The 20,512-nt window shown below is 47.9% G+C and overlaps 1 protein-coding gene across 5 annotated transcripts in view; it reads left to right on the top strand.

Moving 5' to 3' along the window:
• LOC147605751 (uncharacterized) overlaps positions 1-20,512 on the top strand; it is a 53,424-nt gene that overhangs the window by 12,261 nt on the left and 20,651 nt on the right. For all 5 annotated transcript variants that reach the window (XR_015265185.1, XM_086793588.1, XM_086793587.1 and 2 more), the window contains 2 exons: positions 20,028-20,142; positions 20,237-20,303. Coding sequence is in view for 4 of the 5 variants with exons in the window: in XM_086793588.1 (XP_086649714.1) it covers positions 20,028-20,142; positions 20,237-20,303 (182 nt within the window). In the remaining variant the exon portion in view is untranslated. Of the gene's footprint in view, positions 1-20,027; positions 20,143-20,236; positions 20,304-20,512 lie in introns of those variants that run through there.

Here is a 20,512-nt window from a genome sequence, read left to right as displayed (position 1 = left end):
CCGCAAAGCCTTCTATACCGTACCACATGCCAGGCTTATGCACAGATTGCATGACATTGAGATACCCGAGGATATGCAGTGGGGGATATATGCTTTGTATGAGTCTGTGAGTGACAGGCAGAGTTCGAGCTCCAGGCGGACTATCTGATAGGGTGACCAGCACGATAGGGGTGAAGCAGGGATGCCCGCTATCGCCACCCTCTTTGGACTGTACATTGATACGGTCTCTGATTATGTAGACAGATTGGGAGGCCCAAGGGCATGCCTGGCAGGGTGTTGATACCCATCTTGTTATATGCTGATGATATTGTTCTAATCTCAGACTCTCCGGAGGGATTACAGAGACACCCGGATTCATTAGAGGCTTTCTGTGCGGATAGAGATCTGACAGTGAACCTTGGGAAAACCAAGGTTATGGTGTTTAACACCACACAGGCATGGGTGATGAGATCAGAGCCTCAGTTCACTTTCCGAGGGGAGCCGGTAGAGTACGTTAGGTCATATGTCTACTTGGGAGTTACTTTCACAGGACCGCGTTCCTCCCTGAAGGAGGCAGTAGCAGCTCGATTAGCTCGAGGGCATGCAGCATTGGGGGCACTTGAGAGGCAGTGTGCACACATACAGTTTCAGGAGCCACGCACCAAATTGTGGCTATTTGATACGCTTGTCACACCGACCCTCCTGTACGGAGCTCCAATTTGGGGACCCAGTATACATCACAGATCTCAGAGAGGGACAGATGAGGGATGGAGGCATATGGAGAGACCACTGATTATGATGATTGCCCGCATGATTCGGAGTAAATCAAGTACCACATGAGATTGTTCGGGCTGAGCTGGGTGCCCCACTAGTAGTAACCGAGGCCCTATTCCAGGCAGTTACCTTTTTACAGCAGCTATGGGAGCTCCCTCAACAGAGGTACTCCCGATTGGCATTGACCTCATCCATACAGTTAGCAGAGGATGGAGATACTCATTGTTGGTACACTCAGATGAGATCATGGTTTGACCTACATGGTTTGTGGATAGAGGCACTACCACCCTTTCAGTACAGTTTGGATTGTCCATTTTTGGATCTCACCCGATCAGAGCAAAACCGCGTGATCAGGATGGATATCATCAGAGTGGACACAGAGAGGACATGGACTAGCCCCCTTGAGCCCTTGGGCACGAAAATGGCTCATTACAAGAGCCATTTTCTACACCTCTCACCGGATGATTTTATCACCCGCCCGGCGTACATGGATGTACACCTATCACATGGGATACGTTGTGCCATTGGACAGATCCAGACCTCATCACACCAGCTGCGGATTGAGACAGGGCGATATGTGCATCAGATCGTGGATGACTGCATTTGTCAGCTATGCTACCAGGAGGTAGAGACAGAGGAACACTACATTTGCCGATGTACAGTCTATTATGAGATCCGAGGGAGATATCACTGCCTCTTCCGAGAGGGTTTTGGGCCGTTACGCAGGGTCATGGAGTTTGAGGATCAGAGATGTCTGGGAGTGTTTCTACTTGAGCTCAGGAGACACAGAGAGACCCTCTTGGCAGACAGGAGGCCGAGCCATGATGTACCTAGACAGAGGACCCTGACAGATTTCTTCAGCACCAGCACCAGCACCAGCAACCCAGCCCACACACCTCCTGATACCTCCTCCATTGGGCCATCAGGGCACCGACCACGCTCCCAAGGAGTCACCATTGATAGAGCAGTTATCTTATGTCGTGCTCGTTGGCCACGCCCACTAGGATTCCGACCACGGCATCCTCACCATCGCCAGATTAGAGCCATTATTGCTCGGCATCGGAGGCACCTACCTCGCTTCTACGACCTCTCCATTCTAGACAGCCCCATGGCGGAGATACTTGATCTAAGGAGAGTGCAACACTTCAACTGATCAGCATACATGTATCTACGTAATATACATTTTTCAGTATTTTCCAGTATTTTCTACTGAGTATCATATCGGAGTCTTACAGTTTTGTTCTTATAGCTGTAGGACAATCAGTTTATTGTACTTTTTAGTCTCATTTAGTTGTTCTCTTTGAGGAGACACCAACTTCAGATGTACTCTCAGTTTTGGTCTCATAGACCACTATGGCCTCTTAGAGACGTTAATATATCATTTCATTTCTCTCTTTCTTACATACATTCATGCACACACACAAACACACTTCTTTCTCATGCACATGTGCACACACACACGCTCTCTCTCTCTCACACACATCCACATGTAAATATATATTATCTATAATATTATGTTTTATTATATTTAGAGACGTATACCTATATATACATGTGCATTTATAAAATAAATAAACACATACACATATATTTTTAATTAATATTAAATTTTAATACGTGGGGATGCATGATGAGATGTGTTCACTCTTAAATAAGTGTATCTTATATACAATGTCTTTTGTTTTCTTTTTTGCATACATATGTGTGTGATTGTGTGTGCATATACACACGTGTGATTGTGTAATGTCTTCATGTGTGCAAGTGTCTTGATTGTGTGTATGTGTTAGTGTGTATTTATTGTGTGTGTGTACATGGTGTTTATGTTTTTATTTATGTGTATCCATAGCGAGTGTCTACATGTACGTGTGTGTGAGTATGTGTTAGTGTATATTTATTGTGTGTGTGTACATGGTGTGTATGTTTTTATTTGTGTATCCATAGTGAGTGTCTACATGTACGTGTGTGTGAGCATATGAATATACTCGTGCGTACATCTCTGTGTGTGCACGTGCAGGTGCATATGTGTGTGTGAGTATGCATGTCCCTCTGTGTGCACATGTACTTGTGTATTTGAGTGTATTTATGTGCTTGTGTGCATGTATACACGTGTGTATGTGCAAGCTTGAGTATGTGTGCAAGTGTGCATATCTCTATGTGTTGTACGTGTGTCCATGCGTGCGAGTGCGTGTATGTGTGTTTGTATGCGTGTGTGCACGTATCATGTGCTTGTGTTGTGTGTGTGTGCGCGCGCGCGTCGACATACATATAAATCTATTTATATATACATGCTTACATACTTATAGATACACATACATACATAATATATATACATGTGTGTGTATTTATATTCTCTCTGTTACACATGCACATAATATATATGTGTGTGTATGTATATTCTCTCTCTTACACATGCACATAATATAATATTAGAAGATATGTATGTGTGTGTGAGGAGGAGAAGGGAGGGGTGGGCAATTTGCTTTCTAATGTATTATATATTCTTATATATATATATGTGTAAGAAACTCATTCAATGAGTAAATGGTTTGATGGTGACAACTAATTATGAGCCCCAATGCATCTAGGTGTGTGGGAAAGAAACCCCCAAACTCTTGTCTTCTCTTCTCCTTTCTCTTTTTCAAAAATTCTCCCTCTCCTTTCTCCACGTAAAGGGGTAGGCACTCTTGCTTTATCTTGTATAGATATCTTTGCTGAAAACAACAAGCTTGTCTCGGAGATCTTTCATCTTTGAGATGAAAGCAGATAAAGATGGAAAGGCAGAAACCGATAAGTTCATAAGCTCCTTTTCCGACGCCAAAATCCGGCCTGGAGACTTAATCTCGTAGAGATCTGCAAATGCCTTCTAAACTGAATGTGCAGCATCTGTTGTACGCACATAAGAGAGAACAGAATCCTGATAGTTCAACATCAGAAAGGAGAAAACACGACGATCATTCGCTTGCCAAATATCAATCTGTGCCTGACACCACCGGAAGCAAGGGTGGGAGGGGTGGCATTGGCAGGTGTAACAAGCCAATCCCAAAGATCCACACCACGCAAGGCTGATTTCACCTTCACCTTCCACAAGGTATAGTTGGAACCATCCAACTTTGCAGACTCAGAGAACATATGAAGTGTAGTCGGGGTAGCCATCACAAAAGCTTGGGCTCAATCTCAGAAATATGCACAATCTTGAAAGGAGTGTCCACCACAGGTACCAAGGTTGCCACCAAAGCCTGAACTACCACAATACCCCCTCTGCAATAGGAAATGCCCACCAGAGAGGAAAAACGTAGCCAAAGAGGGGCTTCTGTCTTGAAAAAACAGGCTGCCTAGATCCAAACTCCAAGTAGAAGAAAAATGCTGATGAGAAATTACCTTCTGGCTGTAAGCGATGAAGCCAAAGTGAAGGGAAAGCAACCAGCAGCAGCTGTCCAGAAAACGCAGCAACCAAAGGGCTGCAAATGTGAGAAAAACCGCAGAGGTAAAGGGGCAGTAGATAGGGCTGAATCTGGGGCAGTAGAGGGAATCGCTGAACCGAGAGCAATGATACCATGAAAGAGTGCACAGAGCGGAAGCAAATAAGCACTAGAGTGTGCTGAGTAGAGAGTGCAAGAGAGAGAGAGATACGGAGCAACTATGCTGAATATACTGAAGTGATACAGTCCCAAGCAAGAGACAGAAGTAGTCTCATAAGTGAGGGAGCAAAAGATAGACTAGGCAAGATACAAAAGTGAGAGGCCAGCCCACCTATTTATAGGTGGGGAGAGTTGGCGGACTGGACATGCTATAATTGGCCGACTGGGCATAATAAAGCTGGCCGACTGGGAAAATGCATCTAGGTTGGGAAAAATCCCAAAAAAATATGTAAATAAGGGGTGGCCAGCCCACAATCAAGGGCCATGCAAAAGGGACCAAAAGGACACCAAACATGGGTAGAAACTGGGGATGAATGTGCTAACACTGAGAGGTGTGTGGTAAGGTCATCAAGTGGGATGTGGGGGTCGAGGTCGGAGAGGATGCGGTAGACGTGATCAGAATAGATGGAAGAGGTCTCTCTGGTGAAGTGGTATCTTGGACGGTGATGGGGCAAAGCAGGTGGTTGGATGGTGTATCAGCATGTGAGGGATAAGGCCAGGTATGCATGGTCAGCTGCAACACTGATGGGGCGAGGTGAGATGGTAAACTCCGGAATGAGTGGGATCAGAGAGAGGGATCCCATTAGATAGTCCACTGTACTGGCTCCATGTCCGAAGGAGTAGGAGGTGAAGGAGTTGGATCTAGGCCATCCAGCCAAGCCATTATAAATGGCTAGCCTATGAGCCCCACCGAGGGCTAAGCGATACTCTCCATAGTCTATGTGGACTGCTGTGTCCTGTGATGTCTGCTCTAGATCTGTACCCACCATGTCAATCTCCTGGTCATAGTAGTTAGGGGGTTGTTTGAAACGGGTTTCCTAAAAGTTTCAAACGCGTTTCAAACGGGTTTCGTAAAATCAACCCAAAGTTTCCTACCTACAGGTTTTTGCATGTACAAAATTTCAAATATATACATTATACTGTATAAAATATGTAAAAATAACACTCTGGAAACATCAATTTGAAGCCTACAATCTTTGAATCACAAATAACAAAAACCATATAATCATCCATCATCAATGTCAAATGATCATGATTCGTAGACCATGGCCCTTTGTCTATGATCCATGATCCAATTATCCATCATTCCATGCCACAAAAAAAAACCCATACATGACACTACCTAAAAAACTTTATCAAAAGAGTCGCACAGATTTTGACGTTAGATTTGGGACAAAAAAAATGTGAAAAGATTTGCTTGAAAAAAACGTCTTTCCTACAAGGAAACGTTTCCAAGTTTCCTTCCCTGTAGGAAACGTGTTATTGTCCAAGAATAGTCACCTGCAGCTTCTTTACCGCTCCTAAACACGTGACTTTTGCATTATTTGCCATTCTAACTCTAAACTCAGAAGGTGCACTTGCCTTTAGCCTTAAAGCCTCCATTGTATGCTGGGTCATTACGCAGACCTGGGCACCACCATCAATATATACTTCGGGAACTCTATATTCGTTCATCCAGGCATCCATAACAGGCAAATAATCCTTATCTCCTTTTACATGCACTACATTAAGCTGACCCCCTTTTTTCTCTTTCCTAGAAACCCTTGTGCTCACCAGCTTACGCCATGTCCTTCTGAGTTTAGGGCACAATTGCAAGAGCTGGGGCCAAGTCAAACTGGGTCCCTTCTGTTGGAGATCCCGCATCAAATCATACTCTTTCTCCTGAGCCCCTAAAGGAAAATCTTGCATTCCAGTACGCCTTCTGGGCCTAGTCTTCCTCTTACCCTCTTTGAACTGTGCCTCCACTTGCTTTCCTTTCTTCCTCCTGGATGGCCCTGCTTCATCTTCAACCTCTACACCTCGAGTGCTTTTATTGGCTAAAATGTCGGCTTCATCCATACGAATTAGGTTTACTTCACCTTGTCTAGGCCCATTTACTGGCTGCTGCTGCTGAATCTGAGGTCCCTACGGATTTGGAATCTCCTCTTCCTTCCTGACATCTTGCCTTTCCTCTCTCCTAGGTGCCAGAGGATACACATCTCCTCCCATTCTCCTGGGGTAGGGACACTGAGGAGAGATATGATCCCTTTCCATACAATTGAAACATTGGATATTCATGTTGGGTCCTCCTCTTCCTTTGCCTCTCATTCCTTCTCTATCTCCTGCCCTAGGACATTTTTGCCTCCTTGCAACAAACTCAGATTCAAATTGTCCATTTGTTGAGTCAGCTGATTAATACCTTGCATCAGTTGATCAGTGCTCATTGGAACTGGAGCAGTCCTCCCTTCTTCTATCCTTCTCTCCCCAGTCATAACAAGTCTGCCACCATCAGCTGGAACTTCCCTTTGCTTTTGAGCCAACCTCTGAAGCTTCTATTCCTTCTCTTGCAATCCTTAAGGCTTCATCAAAGGTTCTTGGTCTTTTTAACTCCACCTTCTCTTTCAGATCAGCATGAAGGGATTGAATAAACATAACCTTTTTAAGGAGGACAAGTGGGTGCTCGTTTTCCAAAGAGGCATCCCATCTTCCCCATAGATCCTCAAAACGATCTACGAATCTATCAAACACATCAGATAGATTATGCTTTAATTTCTGAATGTCCTGCCATATAGCATCCGGGGATTCACCCTTCTTATAATACTGCACCAGAGCCCGACATCTTCGTATGCTTGGCCCTGATTTGGCTGACCTCTCCAAGTCTCGAACCACCTTTTGGCATCTCCTGTAATATGCGGAAGCTTCGGAGAAGGATCGGTACTTCAAAACTCAGAAAACAGCATTCTTTTCGCGACGGAATTAACGCACAAACTGAAAGACGATGTGCAGAAAATAGAGAGAGAAAGGGGAGATGGAGAGGACACAGTATTGGGTCCCAATTACCCTCTGTAGGGCCCCCACCACGGATGGTGTATTTGCTTTATTAGAATGATGTAAATCTGAACAAATACAAAGTACTTGACCTTTTCTTGGCTGGAAAACCTGCCCTTGACCTTCAGTCCTTCACCCCTTAGCTTTAGCAAACCCTTGGCTGTCCTGGCCCTTGAATGCTTGAGGCTCTTGGTGAATTGTGAGATGCTTCTAATGAAACTATGGGCTGGGCTTTTATACTTCCCAAAACATGCAGTCGGCTGGTTTACTGAAGACCCACGACTGAGTCTTGTAATTAAATGTGTTCACACTTTAATAAAGTGTTTTTCACACCTGTTTGGAGCCTGTCCAGCCTGCGCATGACCCCTGGACAGCCTCCTGGCTGCTGGGCATTCAACGCAGAGGTGTGGGACTGCCCCCCACACCTGGCCGCCTTCTGTCCAGGGCTTATACCCTCTGTCGGCTGCCTGTCCAGAGGGTCTGGAGCTGGCCGACTGCCCCTCCAGCCCTTGCCTTGGCTGGTGGGCATAGTCTTGGGCCCTCCTGGCCCCTTGGGGGTGGTTCTATGCCTCCCCCATGCCCATACTAATTATGCCAATGCAAACACCTACACTGGGGTAGCCCTATGGGCTGGCCCCATCTCTACATGCAACCTACATGCCTACAGAGGCCTGGCATCCAGTTGCAAACCAGATACTCAGCACATCTGACATCATTCCAGAGGGAGACTCACAGCGCGGACTGGCACTGCTTCTTGTGCAGGACATTGCACACCTGACCTTGGACTCATGTGCAGGACAATGCACACCTGACCTCGGACGACTGAGATGGATCCCTGGCTGACTCGTCCCGGACTGGGCTCACATGGGACCAGTTCACCATCCCAGGTCCTGCACCTTCTGTACAGAATGTCTACGTGGCATCCAAGTGCGGGATGCACGTGACATCCCCTTCTGCTTAACTTGACGGAAGCTGCATAGCCTCCAAATAATCCGTCAATAAAGCCGGATAATCTTCGAAAAATTCTTTGTCGAGCCATACCGCTTCATGAGTTCCTCGGTCTTGAAACTTCGTGAGGAACTGTCGTAGTCTTCGGCCTGAGCCATGCTTGAAACGGTGCAGAAGGATCTGTTCTGGAACCATTACTTCGGCTTCATCAATGATGTCTGGTTCCGCTTCGTCTTTGACCTCTGAAGGGGGTGGACCTGCATATGGCTTCAACCAACTGACATGAAATACATCGTGCATAGTCCAACTCGGAGGTAGCTTTAACTGCATAGACACCTCATTAATCTTTTTCCGGATGGGGAATGGTCCGAAGCTCCTGAAAGACAACTTTGGGCATCGCTTGCCCACCTGCTTTAATCTTTGCTTCATAATCCGAAGATATACCCAATCTCCTTCCGAAAACTTCATGTCCCTTCGGTCTTTATTGGCCTGTCGAGTGTAGGCCTCTTGCGCTTTAGCCAATCTGTCTTTAACGGACTCTAGGATCTCCTGGTAAGACTCCGTCACTCTGTTCGCCTCCGGTACTGAAGACGACGTCCTGGTTAACAACGATTGGAAAGGCCTTCCAAACGCTGCCTCATATGGAGTCCTGCCAATAGCTGAAGAAAAAGAGTCATTCAGAACAGCTTGAACTAAAGGCAAAAACGATTCCCACTTACCTTGCTGATCGTGGACATAACACTTCAGCACATCGAAGGCCAACTGGTTGTATATCTCTGTCTGGCCATCTGTCTGTGGGTGGAATGCACTGGAAAAATTCAACTTAGTACCAAAATTATCAAACAATGCCCTCCAAAAGTGACTGGTAAACTTGGCATCTCGGTCTGACACTATGGTCCTAGGAATCCCACCAATCGGGTACCAATGCCGAATGAAAAGCTGGGCAACATCCTCGGCGGTCACATTGGCCCTGCAAGGAATAAGCATCACAAATTTGCTGAACCTGTCAACAATAGTCAAACACTGTGTATTACGCTTACTCGGACTGGGAGGCAGATTTGTGACAAAGTCCATCGAAATGTCTTGGAAAGGACCCTCAGGAATTGGCAAAGGCTGTAACAACCCTATCTTCTTTCCACGAGGAGCTTTCACCTTTTGACAAATGTCACAGCGTTGTACATAAGTAAACACATCACGCCTCATCTTTGGCCAATAGTATTGCCGTTCTAACTTCTCCAGAGTCGAATTCATGCCTCTATGACCACCTGTAATGGCGTCATGGGCATCATGGAGAAGAGCTGCCCGGAATGTTTTCATGACACACAGTCGGCCTTTGTAGTAAAGCCAACCATCGCGTATCAGAAAATGGCATGGTCCTGTGGCATCCAATGCCTGTTCCCACTGTGTACCGAATTCCTCGGAATCCGCGTACGTGTGCTTCATGTCTTCTAGTCCTGTACCAACAAGGTCTAGTCTAGTGGTCTGAATCGCAGCTACTTGTCCCTTCCTGCTCAAAGCATCGGCCACTGGATTGGCCTTTCCTGGAAGGTACTCAATCATGCCACCAAACTGCTGGAATATCTGACTCCAGCCAGCGGTGCTGTCGATCACTCCACTGTGCACTTGGCATTGTCTGAATCCAGCGCAATGCCTGATGGTCAGTGCGAACCTCGAAGTCACGGCCATACAGGAAATGTTTCCAATGTTTCAAGGCCTGAATGACTGCTAGGAGTTCACGATCGTAGACTGAGTAATTCTTTTCGGCGGGCAGTAACTTACGAGACATGTAAGCTACTGGATGACCATTCTGTTGCAATACACCTCCAATTGCGATGTTACTCGCATCGGTGATCACCTGAAATGGTTCGTCCCACGAGGCAAGGGCTAGACAAGGCGCTTCAGACAAAGCCACCTTGAGGTTCTGGAATGCCTCCAACGCTCGTGGAGTCATTCGAATCTTTTGCCTCCTTGTTTTCACTCCCTTTAGCAGATCGGTGAGGTCTGCCGAGAGATCAGAAAACTTGTCAATGTGGGTGGAATATGCCTGGCATATACCCACGAATGATCTAATGTCATAAGCAGTCTGAGGTACTTCCCAGTTAACAATCTCGGCCACTTTAGCCGGATCAAGTCGAATGCCTTCGGCACTGATTATATATCCCAAGTAATGTACCTGGAACAGATAAAATTCTGACTTCTTTTCATTGATATAGAGCTCGTTGCTTTCCAGCAACTTAAGGACTTTCTCCACATCAATGTCATGCTGCTCAACTGTAGCTGAAAATATGAGTATGTCGTCCAAAAATATGAACACACACACTCCAATCAACTCCCGAAAAAACGCATCATCATGCGGTTAAATGTAGCTGGGGCGTTCGTCAAACCAAATGGCATGACCACAAATTCATAGTGGGCCCGTTCTGTACGGAAAGCTGTCTTGGGGATGTCCCCCTCAACAATCCGAACCTGGTGGTACCCACTCTTTAAATCCAATTTAGAGAACACCTTAGCTCCATTCAGCCTCTCGAGAATATAGTCAATTCGAGGCATCGGGAATCGGCTCTTGATAGTCAGCTTGTTGAGTGCACGATAATCGACACACAACCGAGAAGACCCATCTTTCTTCTTGACAAATAAGATCGGTGCTGCAAACGGCGACACGCTGGGGCGGATGAAGCCAGCTTGCAACAATTCTTGGAGTTGGCGGTCCAACTCCGATTCCATTGCCTTCGAAAGGCGATACGGAAACTTGCTCGGGGGTTCCGAGCCTGGGAGGAGGTCAATCTTGTGATCCTCCGGTCTGGACGGGGGAAGCTGGGGAGGGAGACTGTCCCGAAGAAAAATCTTCTGGAACTTTTCATGGAGAACCGAGTACTTCTCGGAAGCACTGGCCACCGTCTGGGCTGTCTGGATGTAAATCATCGCACAATGTGCGCCTTTCCTGACTGCTCTCTTAGCCTGCAAGTGGCTTATGAGCGGAAAGTTTGGAATACCTGGCTCACACTTAATGGTCACAGGGGTGTTTGACACATTCCGATCAATCTGGAACGTGTGCTTGTCCCACTTGACATCAGGGAGAAACTTGTGAAACCACTGGATCCCCAAAATTATGTCTGCTCCTACAAGAGGGGCAACCATAAAGTCACGCACAAACTCTATGCCCTGAATGACTAACTTAGCACCTAGAGCTTCATACTTGACGCTCGTAGTCATACCTGTGCTAAAACCCTCAACTTGTTTGTCCACCGGAGTGAGCTCGAAACGGGCACGCCTAGCGGCCTCTTCCATGATCACATCCTCCGTGCTGCCGCTGTCAAACAAGACAACGACTCTCTGGCCACCTATGTAGCCAAAGGACTTGAGCAATTCGTTGCGCTCATACTCCTGGTCATGGGCGCCCTTCTGCTTATCTTCGAGCTCCCGGCTAATAATTGCTCCAACTGAAGCACCGGGGTTTGAAGAACTAGGGGTCGCCGCTGGGGTCTGTGTGGGAGCTGTGCTCACCACGGAAGCTGTGGAGGCGGCGGCGGGCTTTGGAGGCTTCTTCGGACAATCCCGAGAAGTATGTCCTTTTGTGTGACAAAAGTAACATCTACCCTCCTTCCTGTACTGAGCAAGCTCCTCAGCACTCAACTTGCCACCTGTCTTGCCGGCCTCTGCTTTCTGGTCTGGAGTAAGCTTAGACGCATTGTTCGAGTTCTTGGAGCCAGAGGCTCCCGGGCTCTGTCCTGGGGAAGACCCCGTCTGGTTCTGGCTTTTGCCCCCCGAGGCGTTAGCCTTAGGAGAAGCCGGCTGGGAAGTCTTGGGCTTGCCACCATTGTGTTTCATTTCTGCACTCTGCGCAAGCGAGAGTGCGTCCTCAAAGGTGGCTGGTCTAAACATACGCACCTCCCACTGGATTTGCGTGTCCAGGCCATACAAAAACTGCCCTTTCTTGTCCGCATCAGATAAGCCTAATTGTAGACACAAGGTCGAAATTCTATTGGCAAACTGAAGGACTGGTTGCGCGTTCTGACGCGCTCCCCTGAACTCGTCTTCGAGTCGCTCAAGGTAGTGGGGCGGTAAAAACCGCTGCTTAAGGTCACGGACGAACTCGTCCCACCCATAAGCTGCCATACCTGATCTGGTGTGGGCATGAGCCCACTGAGTCCACCAAGGAATGGCCTCACCTTCCAAATACCAACTGGCTAAGATCACTTTGTCAATATCTGTTTTCCTAACTGCGGCAAAGTAAGCTTCAAATTGATGTAACCATGAATACAGAGTAGTGGGATCGAGTTTACCATTATACTTACTGAAGTTCATTTTCTCGGGAAAATGATTCGAGGGCGCCGCCGGTGTCAATCTGGCGTCCAAAGCTCGGAGGTAACGCTCGTGTTCCACTCGTCGCATGGCTTCGTCTTCTCGTTGTCGAATCTCCAATGCCCGTATCTGCCTCTCAAGCAAGGAGCTTGACTGCGGCTGTGACCCCTCGAGAGGGTCCCTGTGACGAGGATCTGGTATCTGGGGTACGGAAGGAGAGGGAGGAGGAGATGGAAAACGCGACGCTGGAGAGCGAGAACGCTCCTCCAGAGCCAAAATCCGCGCCTTCTGCTCGTCCAACTTGGTTGTCTGGTCTGCGATTGCTCGCATCATCTGCTGGAACATGTCTTGTACACTCAAGCCGGGTGCCCTAGCTGGGCTGCCTGGTGCACTCTGGTCCCATGGTTCTGGTTCTCTCTCGTCGCCAAAGCTCGCCATAGCGGGAATATGCAGTTCCTTTCCGGACCGCAATCTGACCATCCACTATCTGTGTGGGAGACTTCCGGAGGCTTCCGGAGGCTAAAAACCAACCGTCCTTCGAGGGACAGGAGTCACTCCGAAAAGGGTAGTCCACCGGCGTCTAAAAACCAACCACACGAGCGAAAAATTTTCTGGTCTTCTTTGCTGAATCTTCGTCCTTGAAGTAGGCTCTGATACCACTGTAATATGCGGAAGCTTCGGAGAAGGATCGGTACTTCAAAACTCAGAAAACAGCATTCTTTTCGCGACGGAATTAACGCACAAACTGAAAGACGATGTGCAGAAAATAGAGAGAGAAAGGGGAGATGGAGAGGACACAGTATTGGGTCCCAATTACCCTCTGTAGGGCCCCCACCACGGATGGTGTATTTGCTTTATTAGAATGATGTAAATCTGAACAAATACAAAGTACTTGACCTTTTCTTGGCTGGAAAACCTGCCCTTGACCTTCAGTCCTTCACCCCTTAGCTTTAGCAAACCCTTGGCTGTCCTGGCCCTTGAATGCTTGAGGCTCTTGGTGAATTGTGAGATGCTTCTAATGAAACTATGGGCTGGGCTTTTATACTTCCCAAAACATGCAGTCGGCTGGTTTACTGAAGACCCACGACTGAGTCTTGTAATTAAATGTGTTCACACTTTAATAAAGTGTTTTTCACACCTGTTTGGAGCCTGTCCAGCCTGCGCATGACCCCTGGACAGCCTCCTGGCTGCTGGGCATTCAACGCAGAGGTGTGGGACTGCCCCCCACACCTGGCCGCCTTCTGTCCAGGGCTTATACCCTCTGTCGGCTGCCTGTCCAGAGGGTCTGGAGCTGGCCGACTGCCCCTCCAGCCCTTGCCTTGGCTGGTGGGCATAGTCTTGGGCCCTCCTGGCCCCTTGGGGGTGGTTCTATGCCTCCCCCATGCCCATACTAATTATGCCAATGCAAACACCTACACTGGGGTAGCCCTATGGGCTGGCCCCATCTCTACATGCAACCTACATGCCTACAGAGGCCTGGCATCCAGTTGCAAACCAGATACTCAGCACATCTGACATCATTCCAGAGGGAGACTCACAGCGCGGACTGGCACTGCTTCTTGTGCAGGACATTGCACACCTGACCTTGGACTCATGTGCAGGACAATGCACACCTGACCTCGGACGACTGAGATGGATCCCTGGCTGACTCGTCCCGGACTGGGCTCACATGGGACCAGTTCACCATCCCAGGTCCTGCACCTTCTGTACAGAATGTCTACGTGGCATCCAAGTGCGGGATGCACGTGACATCTCCCTTCAACAACATGGACAATAGTGTCAATTTTGTCCTCATCTCTATCTTACCCAATGGTGAAAGCTGCCAGCTCCATCCCCGCCAAAAACTCCTCTGGATCCTCATTAGCATGAACGTGGAACACAGGGTAAGTCATCAGTGTAGCCATCTCAATAGCTGACACTTCTCAGCTCTGTCAACAGTCTGAAGGATGCCTTGAAAGCCCTCAGTGGAGGCACCAAAACAATGATGTGTCTGGGAGAACCTGTCTCTATAGCCCCGTCCGAAGCACACCGCCATGAGGAGGAAACTACCACCAACACCACAACCCAGCACAGACACCAAAAGAAGCCCTCAGTGGAGGCACCAAAACAATGATGTGTCTGGGAGAACCTGTCTCTATAGCCCCGTCCGAAGCACACCGCCGTGAGGAGGAAACTACCACCAACACCACAACCCAGCACAGACACCAAAAGAAGGCACCCACACACCCAACTAACGTCCCCTAATCCTTAGTTGACACAATTGAGCACTTCAACTCCCTCCCAACCTCCCTATGTGGCCTAGTTGCCCCTTTCTAGGTCAGCTTTGGCCTCCAGCAGCACTGATCATTCACTTAAGAACCTCAGCTGACACCAGGTTGACCAAAACACTTGCAGCTGCAACAGAACTATCTGAATCTACCTCCAAAATCTTCCACTTGTCCCTAGTCAGAAAAATTGTTCTCCAGGATCCTCTATTGTCCTCTAGCTTCAACTGATTCTACATACACAATCCCAGGTCCTTCCTGGACAACGTGCCGACCCCTTCCGACCTTCTTGTGACCTTCAATTACTGAATTCTGCCTTAGAAATGTGACACAGAACCGGCTGACTCAGAGGCCTACAATGAATCAAAATCTTCTCCAAATAAAGGGTTGTGGGGTCAAGTTTACCATAATACTTTCTGAAGCTCATTTTCTTGGGAAAATGACTCGAGGAAGGTGTTGGTGTCATTCTTGCGTCCAAAGCTGCAACCTATCTTTCGTGTTCCACATGTCGCCTAGCATCTTCTTGTGCAGCAGCACGGGATGCTACCGCACAGTCTTCTATCATTCTAATCTCCATTGCTCGCATGTGCAACTCGAGCTTCGAACTCGGATGCGGTCGTAACCCTTCAAAAGGGTCATTCGGTAGAGGATTTGCAGGTAGGATCTGGGAAAAGGAGGGAGAGGGAGGAGGCGGCGGATAAAAAGGGGCTTGAAAATGGGTGCGCTCTTCTAGGGCCAAGATCTGCACCTTCTGCTGTTCCGATTTGGTACTTTGTTTTGCGATTGCTCGTAGCATCTGCTGGAACATATCATGCACACTCAAGTCTGCCACCCTTGAAGGACTGCATGGTGCACTCTGTTCCGAAGTTTGTCGTTCTCTCTCGTCGTCGTAGCTCACTATAGCAGGAAAATGCACTTCCTTTCCGGAGCATAATTTGACCATCCACGATGCGTGTGGGAGACTTCCGGAGGTTGAAAACCAACCGTCCTTCGAGGGACAGGAGTCACACCGAAAGGGGTGGTCCACTGGAGTCTAGAAACCAACCACAAGGGAGAAAAAAAATCTTTCTTTTTTTTTTGTTGGTTTTTCTAGCTGAATATTCACACTTGAAGAAGGCTCTGATACCAATGTAACATGCGAAAGCTTTGTGGAAGAATCGGTAACTTCAATGCTCAGAATTCAGCAATCATTCACGACGATTATAATGTACAATATTGAAGAAGATGTGCAGAAAATAGAGTGAAAGAAAGAAAGAAAGATATATTAAGCGTCTACTAAAGACCCAATGGACCTACGAGACCAAAGTGATACAATAATGTCCATGGCATATCTCATCATGGAATGGAAAATAAAACAGAAAGAAAACATAAACATAGCTATCTCACTGGGGTGATACAAAACTGTCCATGGAAACTCATCATGAAATACTAAGAACAGAGAAACATGAGAGCAACATCAGCTCCGAGTAGATGGTATACCACTCTCCAAAATATCAAGCATGGGGCTAATGAGTATGGCCGAGAGGTCTCCCTCAGCTATGTCACGTGGAAAGGTAGCTTGATGGTGGTGGAGCATGTCTTGGATTTGGAGTTGATGAGGTGATCATGGCCGACGGGGGGGCCGAGGGTGTCGGGCACGCTGGAGTGCAGAGGCTCGGTCCGAGGTAACTCCTCTTGGGCGAGGTAGGTCCATAGCAGCTCGTGGAGGGTCCACAAGATCCACTATGTCGGTGTGCTCCACCTCTTGGGTCCGGAAGAAACTGGTGATGGTTGCCTTGCGAGGGAGGGGATGGGGTGGTTGGGGCCGAAGCTCTCTCAACAAGGTGTCCTTGTGTCTGCGTAGCTCAAGCAGGAAGAGGCCTAGGCAACGCTGGTCCTGGAAGTCAATCATCCAGGAGAGTGGACCAAATCCCTCACGAAATAGACAGTGAAACCTCCCGCGGATCTCATAGTATACTGGGTAGCGGCATATGTAATGCTCCTCCGTCTCAACCTCTGTGTGGCATAATCGGCAGATCATCTCCTAACTGGGTCTCCCTATGAGCTTCCTGGCTTTGAAGATGCACTCAGCTCTACCCGTCTCCACTCTGAGGCGGTGGGATGAAACCCGTATCTGGCCAATCGCAATCCGCATGGCATGGGACATGTGAACACTCAAGTTAGCCCGGCTGCTTGATGAATCCATCCTCAGTGAGTGTGAGGAAGTGATCTTTGTGGAAGTCCATCTTCGTGGGGAGCTCCGGAGGTGTGATCAATGTGCAATGGGTGTAGAGGCTGAGAAGATCTAACTGGATAACCCGGTTGGTATCCTCGTGAGACAGCGGGAGAAAAGGGGAGTCCAAATTGTAGAGGCTGAGAAGATCTAACTGGATAACCCGGTTGGTATCCTCGTGAGAAAAGGGGAGTCCAAATTGTACTGAAGGGGGGGTAGGCGGTCCATGCAGAGCCCATATACTAAGAACCAAGTGGAAACTAGTGCATACCATACTCCAGCGTGGCCCTCAAGTGCTAGCTGTCTGGAGGACTCCATGGCAAGCCTCGGGTACTTGTGGGGATCCATGTGACTGATGCGATGGAGGTATGTGACTGTCTGGAAGAGTGCATCCACTACCATCGGGGCTGCAGCAAACTCTGCGTGGATAATCTGGTGTGGGGCTGATGGTTTGCTATGGATCATACGGGAGAACATCATGACTTGGGGCCTCTCAACTTGCTGCCAATCCTCATCGGATAAATCTGGCCCCCAGAAGGCTGCTCCATACAACAAGGATGGTGTGACGAGGGTGTCAAAAAGCCAACCCTTCATCTTGGGCTCGTGGAAATGTGCCTGGAAGCACTGCCGCTCAAGTCAGCTCAAGGCTGCATATCCCCGTGTCACACTGGCATGTGCTGTGGGAACCATGGTAGAGTGTGGGCCAATGAAAGTGACACCAAGGTAGACATAGGATGAGACAATCTCCACAGGATCCCCTCTATATGTGAAGCTCAATCTAGATGTGAAGGGGCGAGAGGTATTGAAGACCATTACCTTGGTTTTACCAAGGTTAACAGAGAGGTCCCTCTGAGTGCAAAAGTCATGTAAGGCATCTAACTCTCTCTGAAGCCCCTCGGCTGAGTCTGAGAGGAGGACGATGTCATTTGCATAAAGTAGTATGGGGATCAATATGCCTGCCCGTGTGGGACCACCCCCGCCTAATCCGTCAATGAAGCTCGAGATCTCATCAATGTAGAAGCCGAAAAGAGTGGGTGATAGAGGGCAGCCCTATTTCACCCCAGTAGTGCTGGAAATCTCTTGTGATGTACCTCTTGGGGCTCTCACTCGTCCGGTGACGGACTCATAGAGGACGATGATGCTCCAAACCATGTCAAATGGGACTCCGATCTCCTGTAGACGGTGTAGGAGGCAGGCTCGGGGTACAGTATCAAAAGCTTTGCGGAAATCCACAAAGCAGCAGTAAATCCTCTGATGTCATGCTCTACCCTCCTCGATGATGGCACGGAGGGTGAAGATGTGGTCAAGGGTAGAATAGCTCCTCCGAAAGCCAGCTTGTCCTGAGGCTCTGCATCCCTGGCGCTCTGCAAATGAATTGAGCTCCGCCTCTAGCACTGATCCATAGAGTTTGGCCAATGTGTGGCCAAAATCAGTATCGTCCTGTAATTATTAGGATCAAGTGGATCTCCGGCTTTGAGGATGGGGATGATGGCGTTGGTGGACCAAGAGGGTGGAAATCCTTCACAAAGGGCTCTATTGAACATGTAGGCTAGTAGGAGCGCTAGCGTATCATCGGCATGCGAGATGTACTCGGCAGTGAGTCCCTCATGATCCTGGTCTTGCACATTGCATAGTCTACGAATGGCCTTGAGGACCATGCCCTTTGTGAAGAAGGTGGAGGTGGTGGGACGGGGATGTGGTGGTGGGGGTAGGGGTGGCTGATGGGGGATAATGAGAGAGAGAGAGAGAAAGAAAGAAAGAAAGAAAGATATATTAACGTCCTGTCGAGGCCAAAGCTGACCTATAGGACAGATCAGAATACATCTTTGGTTACAATCCACTTCGGGGTATCGGTTAAAGAAAAGTGCATGTGGGATCAAAAAGAAACTAACTTCAAAGCTCTCATGACTCATGAGAGTTACATGTTACAGTATTGGGTCCCAAATACCCTTTGTAGGGCCCCCACCATGAATGGTGTATTTGCTTTATTAGAATGATGTAAATCTGAAAATAAAGACTGAATCTTGACCTGCACTTTTCACCTTGGTTGGAGCACTTCCCCTTGGTTGTCTTGGCCCTTGGAACACACCACCAGTTGTGAATTATGATCTACTGATTTTCAGGCTTGGGTATGTATACCCCTAAGATTCTCTAGTCAGCCAGCTGATGGTTTTCCTCCACGACTTGGTCCAGCAATAAATATGCTTTTAATCCTTCGTTTCAATGTAGAGGGCTGCACATACTCTGGATGGTGTCCAGGTTGTGTGCAAGACTCTGGCCACCTTGTGGACTGTCCTGTCTGGTGCAGGCAGCCACCATGGCCTGGCCGACTGGCTGGCCGACAGGAAGCCCAGACCCCTAGGCGTGGCTGCCTTGCTGTCCAGGCTACCTTGAAGTTGGCCAACAGCGTACTGGCCTCTTCTTGGGCCTCCTGGCCCTCTCTAGGGTGGCAGACTACCCATGCAAGAGAAAGGAGTCTTCACTCCCTTTCTGGGGTAGCCCAAAGGGCTGCCCCCTTGTCTACATGCAACCTACATGCTGGGCATTTGGTTACAAACCAAACACTCAGGTCATCGGACATCATTTCAAAGGGAGACTCACAGTACGGACTGGCACTGCTTCAGGTGGACAATGCACACCTGACCTCGGACGCATAGAGTGGAACCCTGGCTGACTCATCCCGGACTGGGCTCACATGGGACCAGTTTCCACTCCAGATCTTGCACCTTGTTCAAATATGTCTACGTGGCACCCAAGTGCGGGATGCACGTGACAGATTAGTTGGTGGTGGTTATGGTTAGAAATGGTTATTGGACATTAGGATAAGCTGTGTGGATGGAAATGAATCATGTTTTAAGTTTAACTGGAGTAGACACTTACGTGTGGTCCAGAATCCAAGCTCTTCTTGACAAGTTTAATCTGAGCAGACTCTTTTGAGGTCCAGAATCTAAGCTTCTCCTGACAAATTTGGGAAACACACTAAACTCTCCTGACAAATTTGGGAAACACACTAAACTTTTCGTTGTTTGGGTTTGGTGCATACAAGCTTACATGCTTGCATATGGTGTGTAGGTGTCTCTGAGAAGTCTATCTTTAATGCAGGCTGTACAGAAGGCGTTGAGCTCTTCTCAATTGGATGCAGCTGAAAATGAGTCTGTTTCGATTGTCATTGCAAGCGAGAAGGACTATGAGTTTTGTGTCAGCTTTCTAGAGAGAGGTAGCTTTGGAAATTTCTCTGTTTCTTATGGTTTTGGGCATCGGTACATCAATGCTTGTATCTCTGTTTCACTGATATCACTTGCGTCTTTCAGGTTTCAGGATTTATTCTACAGAGCTCATCTTGCATGGGATTGTTTCACAAAATCTCGATTTTTCAAGGTTCCATACTCTTAACAATCATTTTTTCTTTATGTGTGAACAACACTCCTTGAGATGATTCTTAATACACACTAATAAACTTGCGTGCGTCATGGAGGAGCCATGGAAGTTTAATCTTATTTGGTCCGATGTCTGTTATTTGAGGTTCTCACAACGTCTCAAGCTTATTATTTGGTGCTTTTTAGCCCTTTAGAAAATGTATGTAATGA

The sequence above is a fragment of the Cibotium barometz genome, chromosome 59 (genome assembly GCF_041138505.1).
Source record: "Cibotium barometz isolate CiBa-2024 chromosome 59, ASM4113850v1, whole genome shotgun sequence".
NCBI classification, from domain to species: Eukaryota; Viridiplantae; Streptophyta; class Polypodiopsida; order Cyatheales; family Cibotiaceae; genus Cibotium; species Cibotium barometz.
The sequence above is the reverse complement of the archived record's forward strand: the minus strand, read 5'-3'. Positions and strand labels throughout refer to the sequence as shown.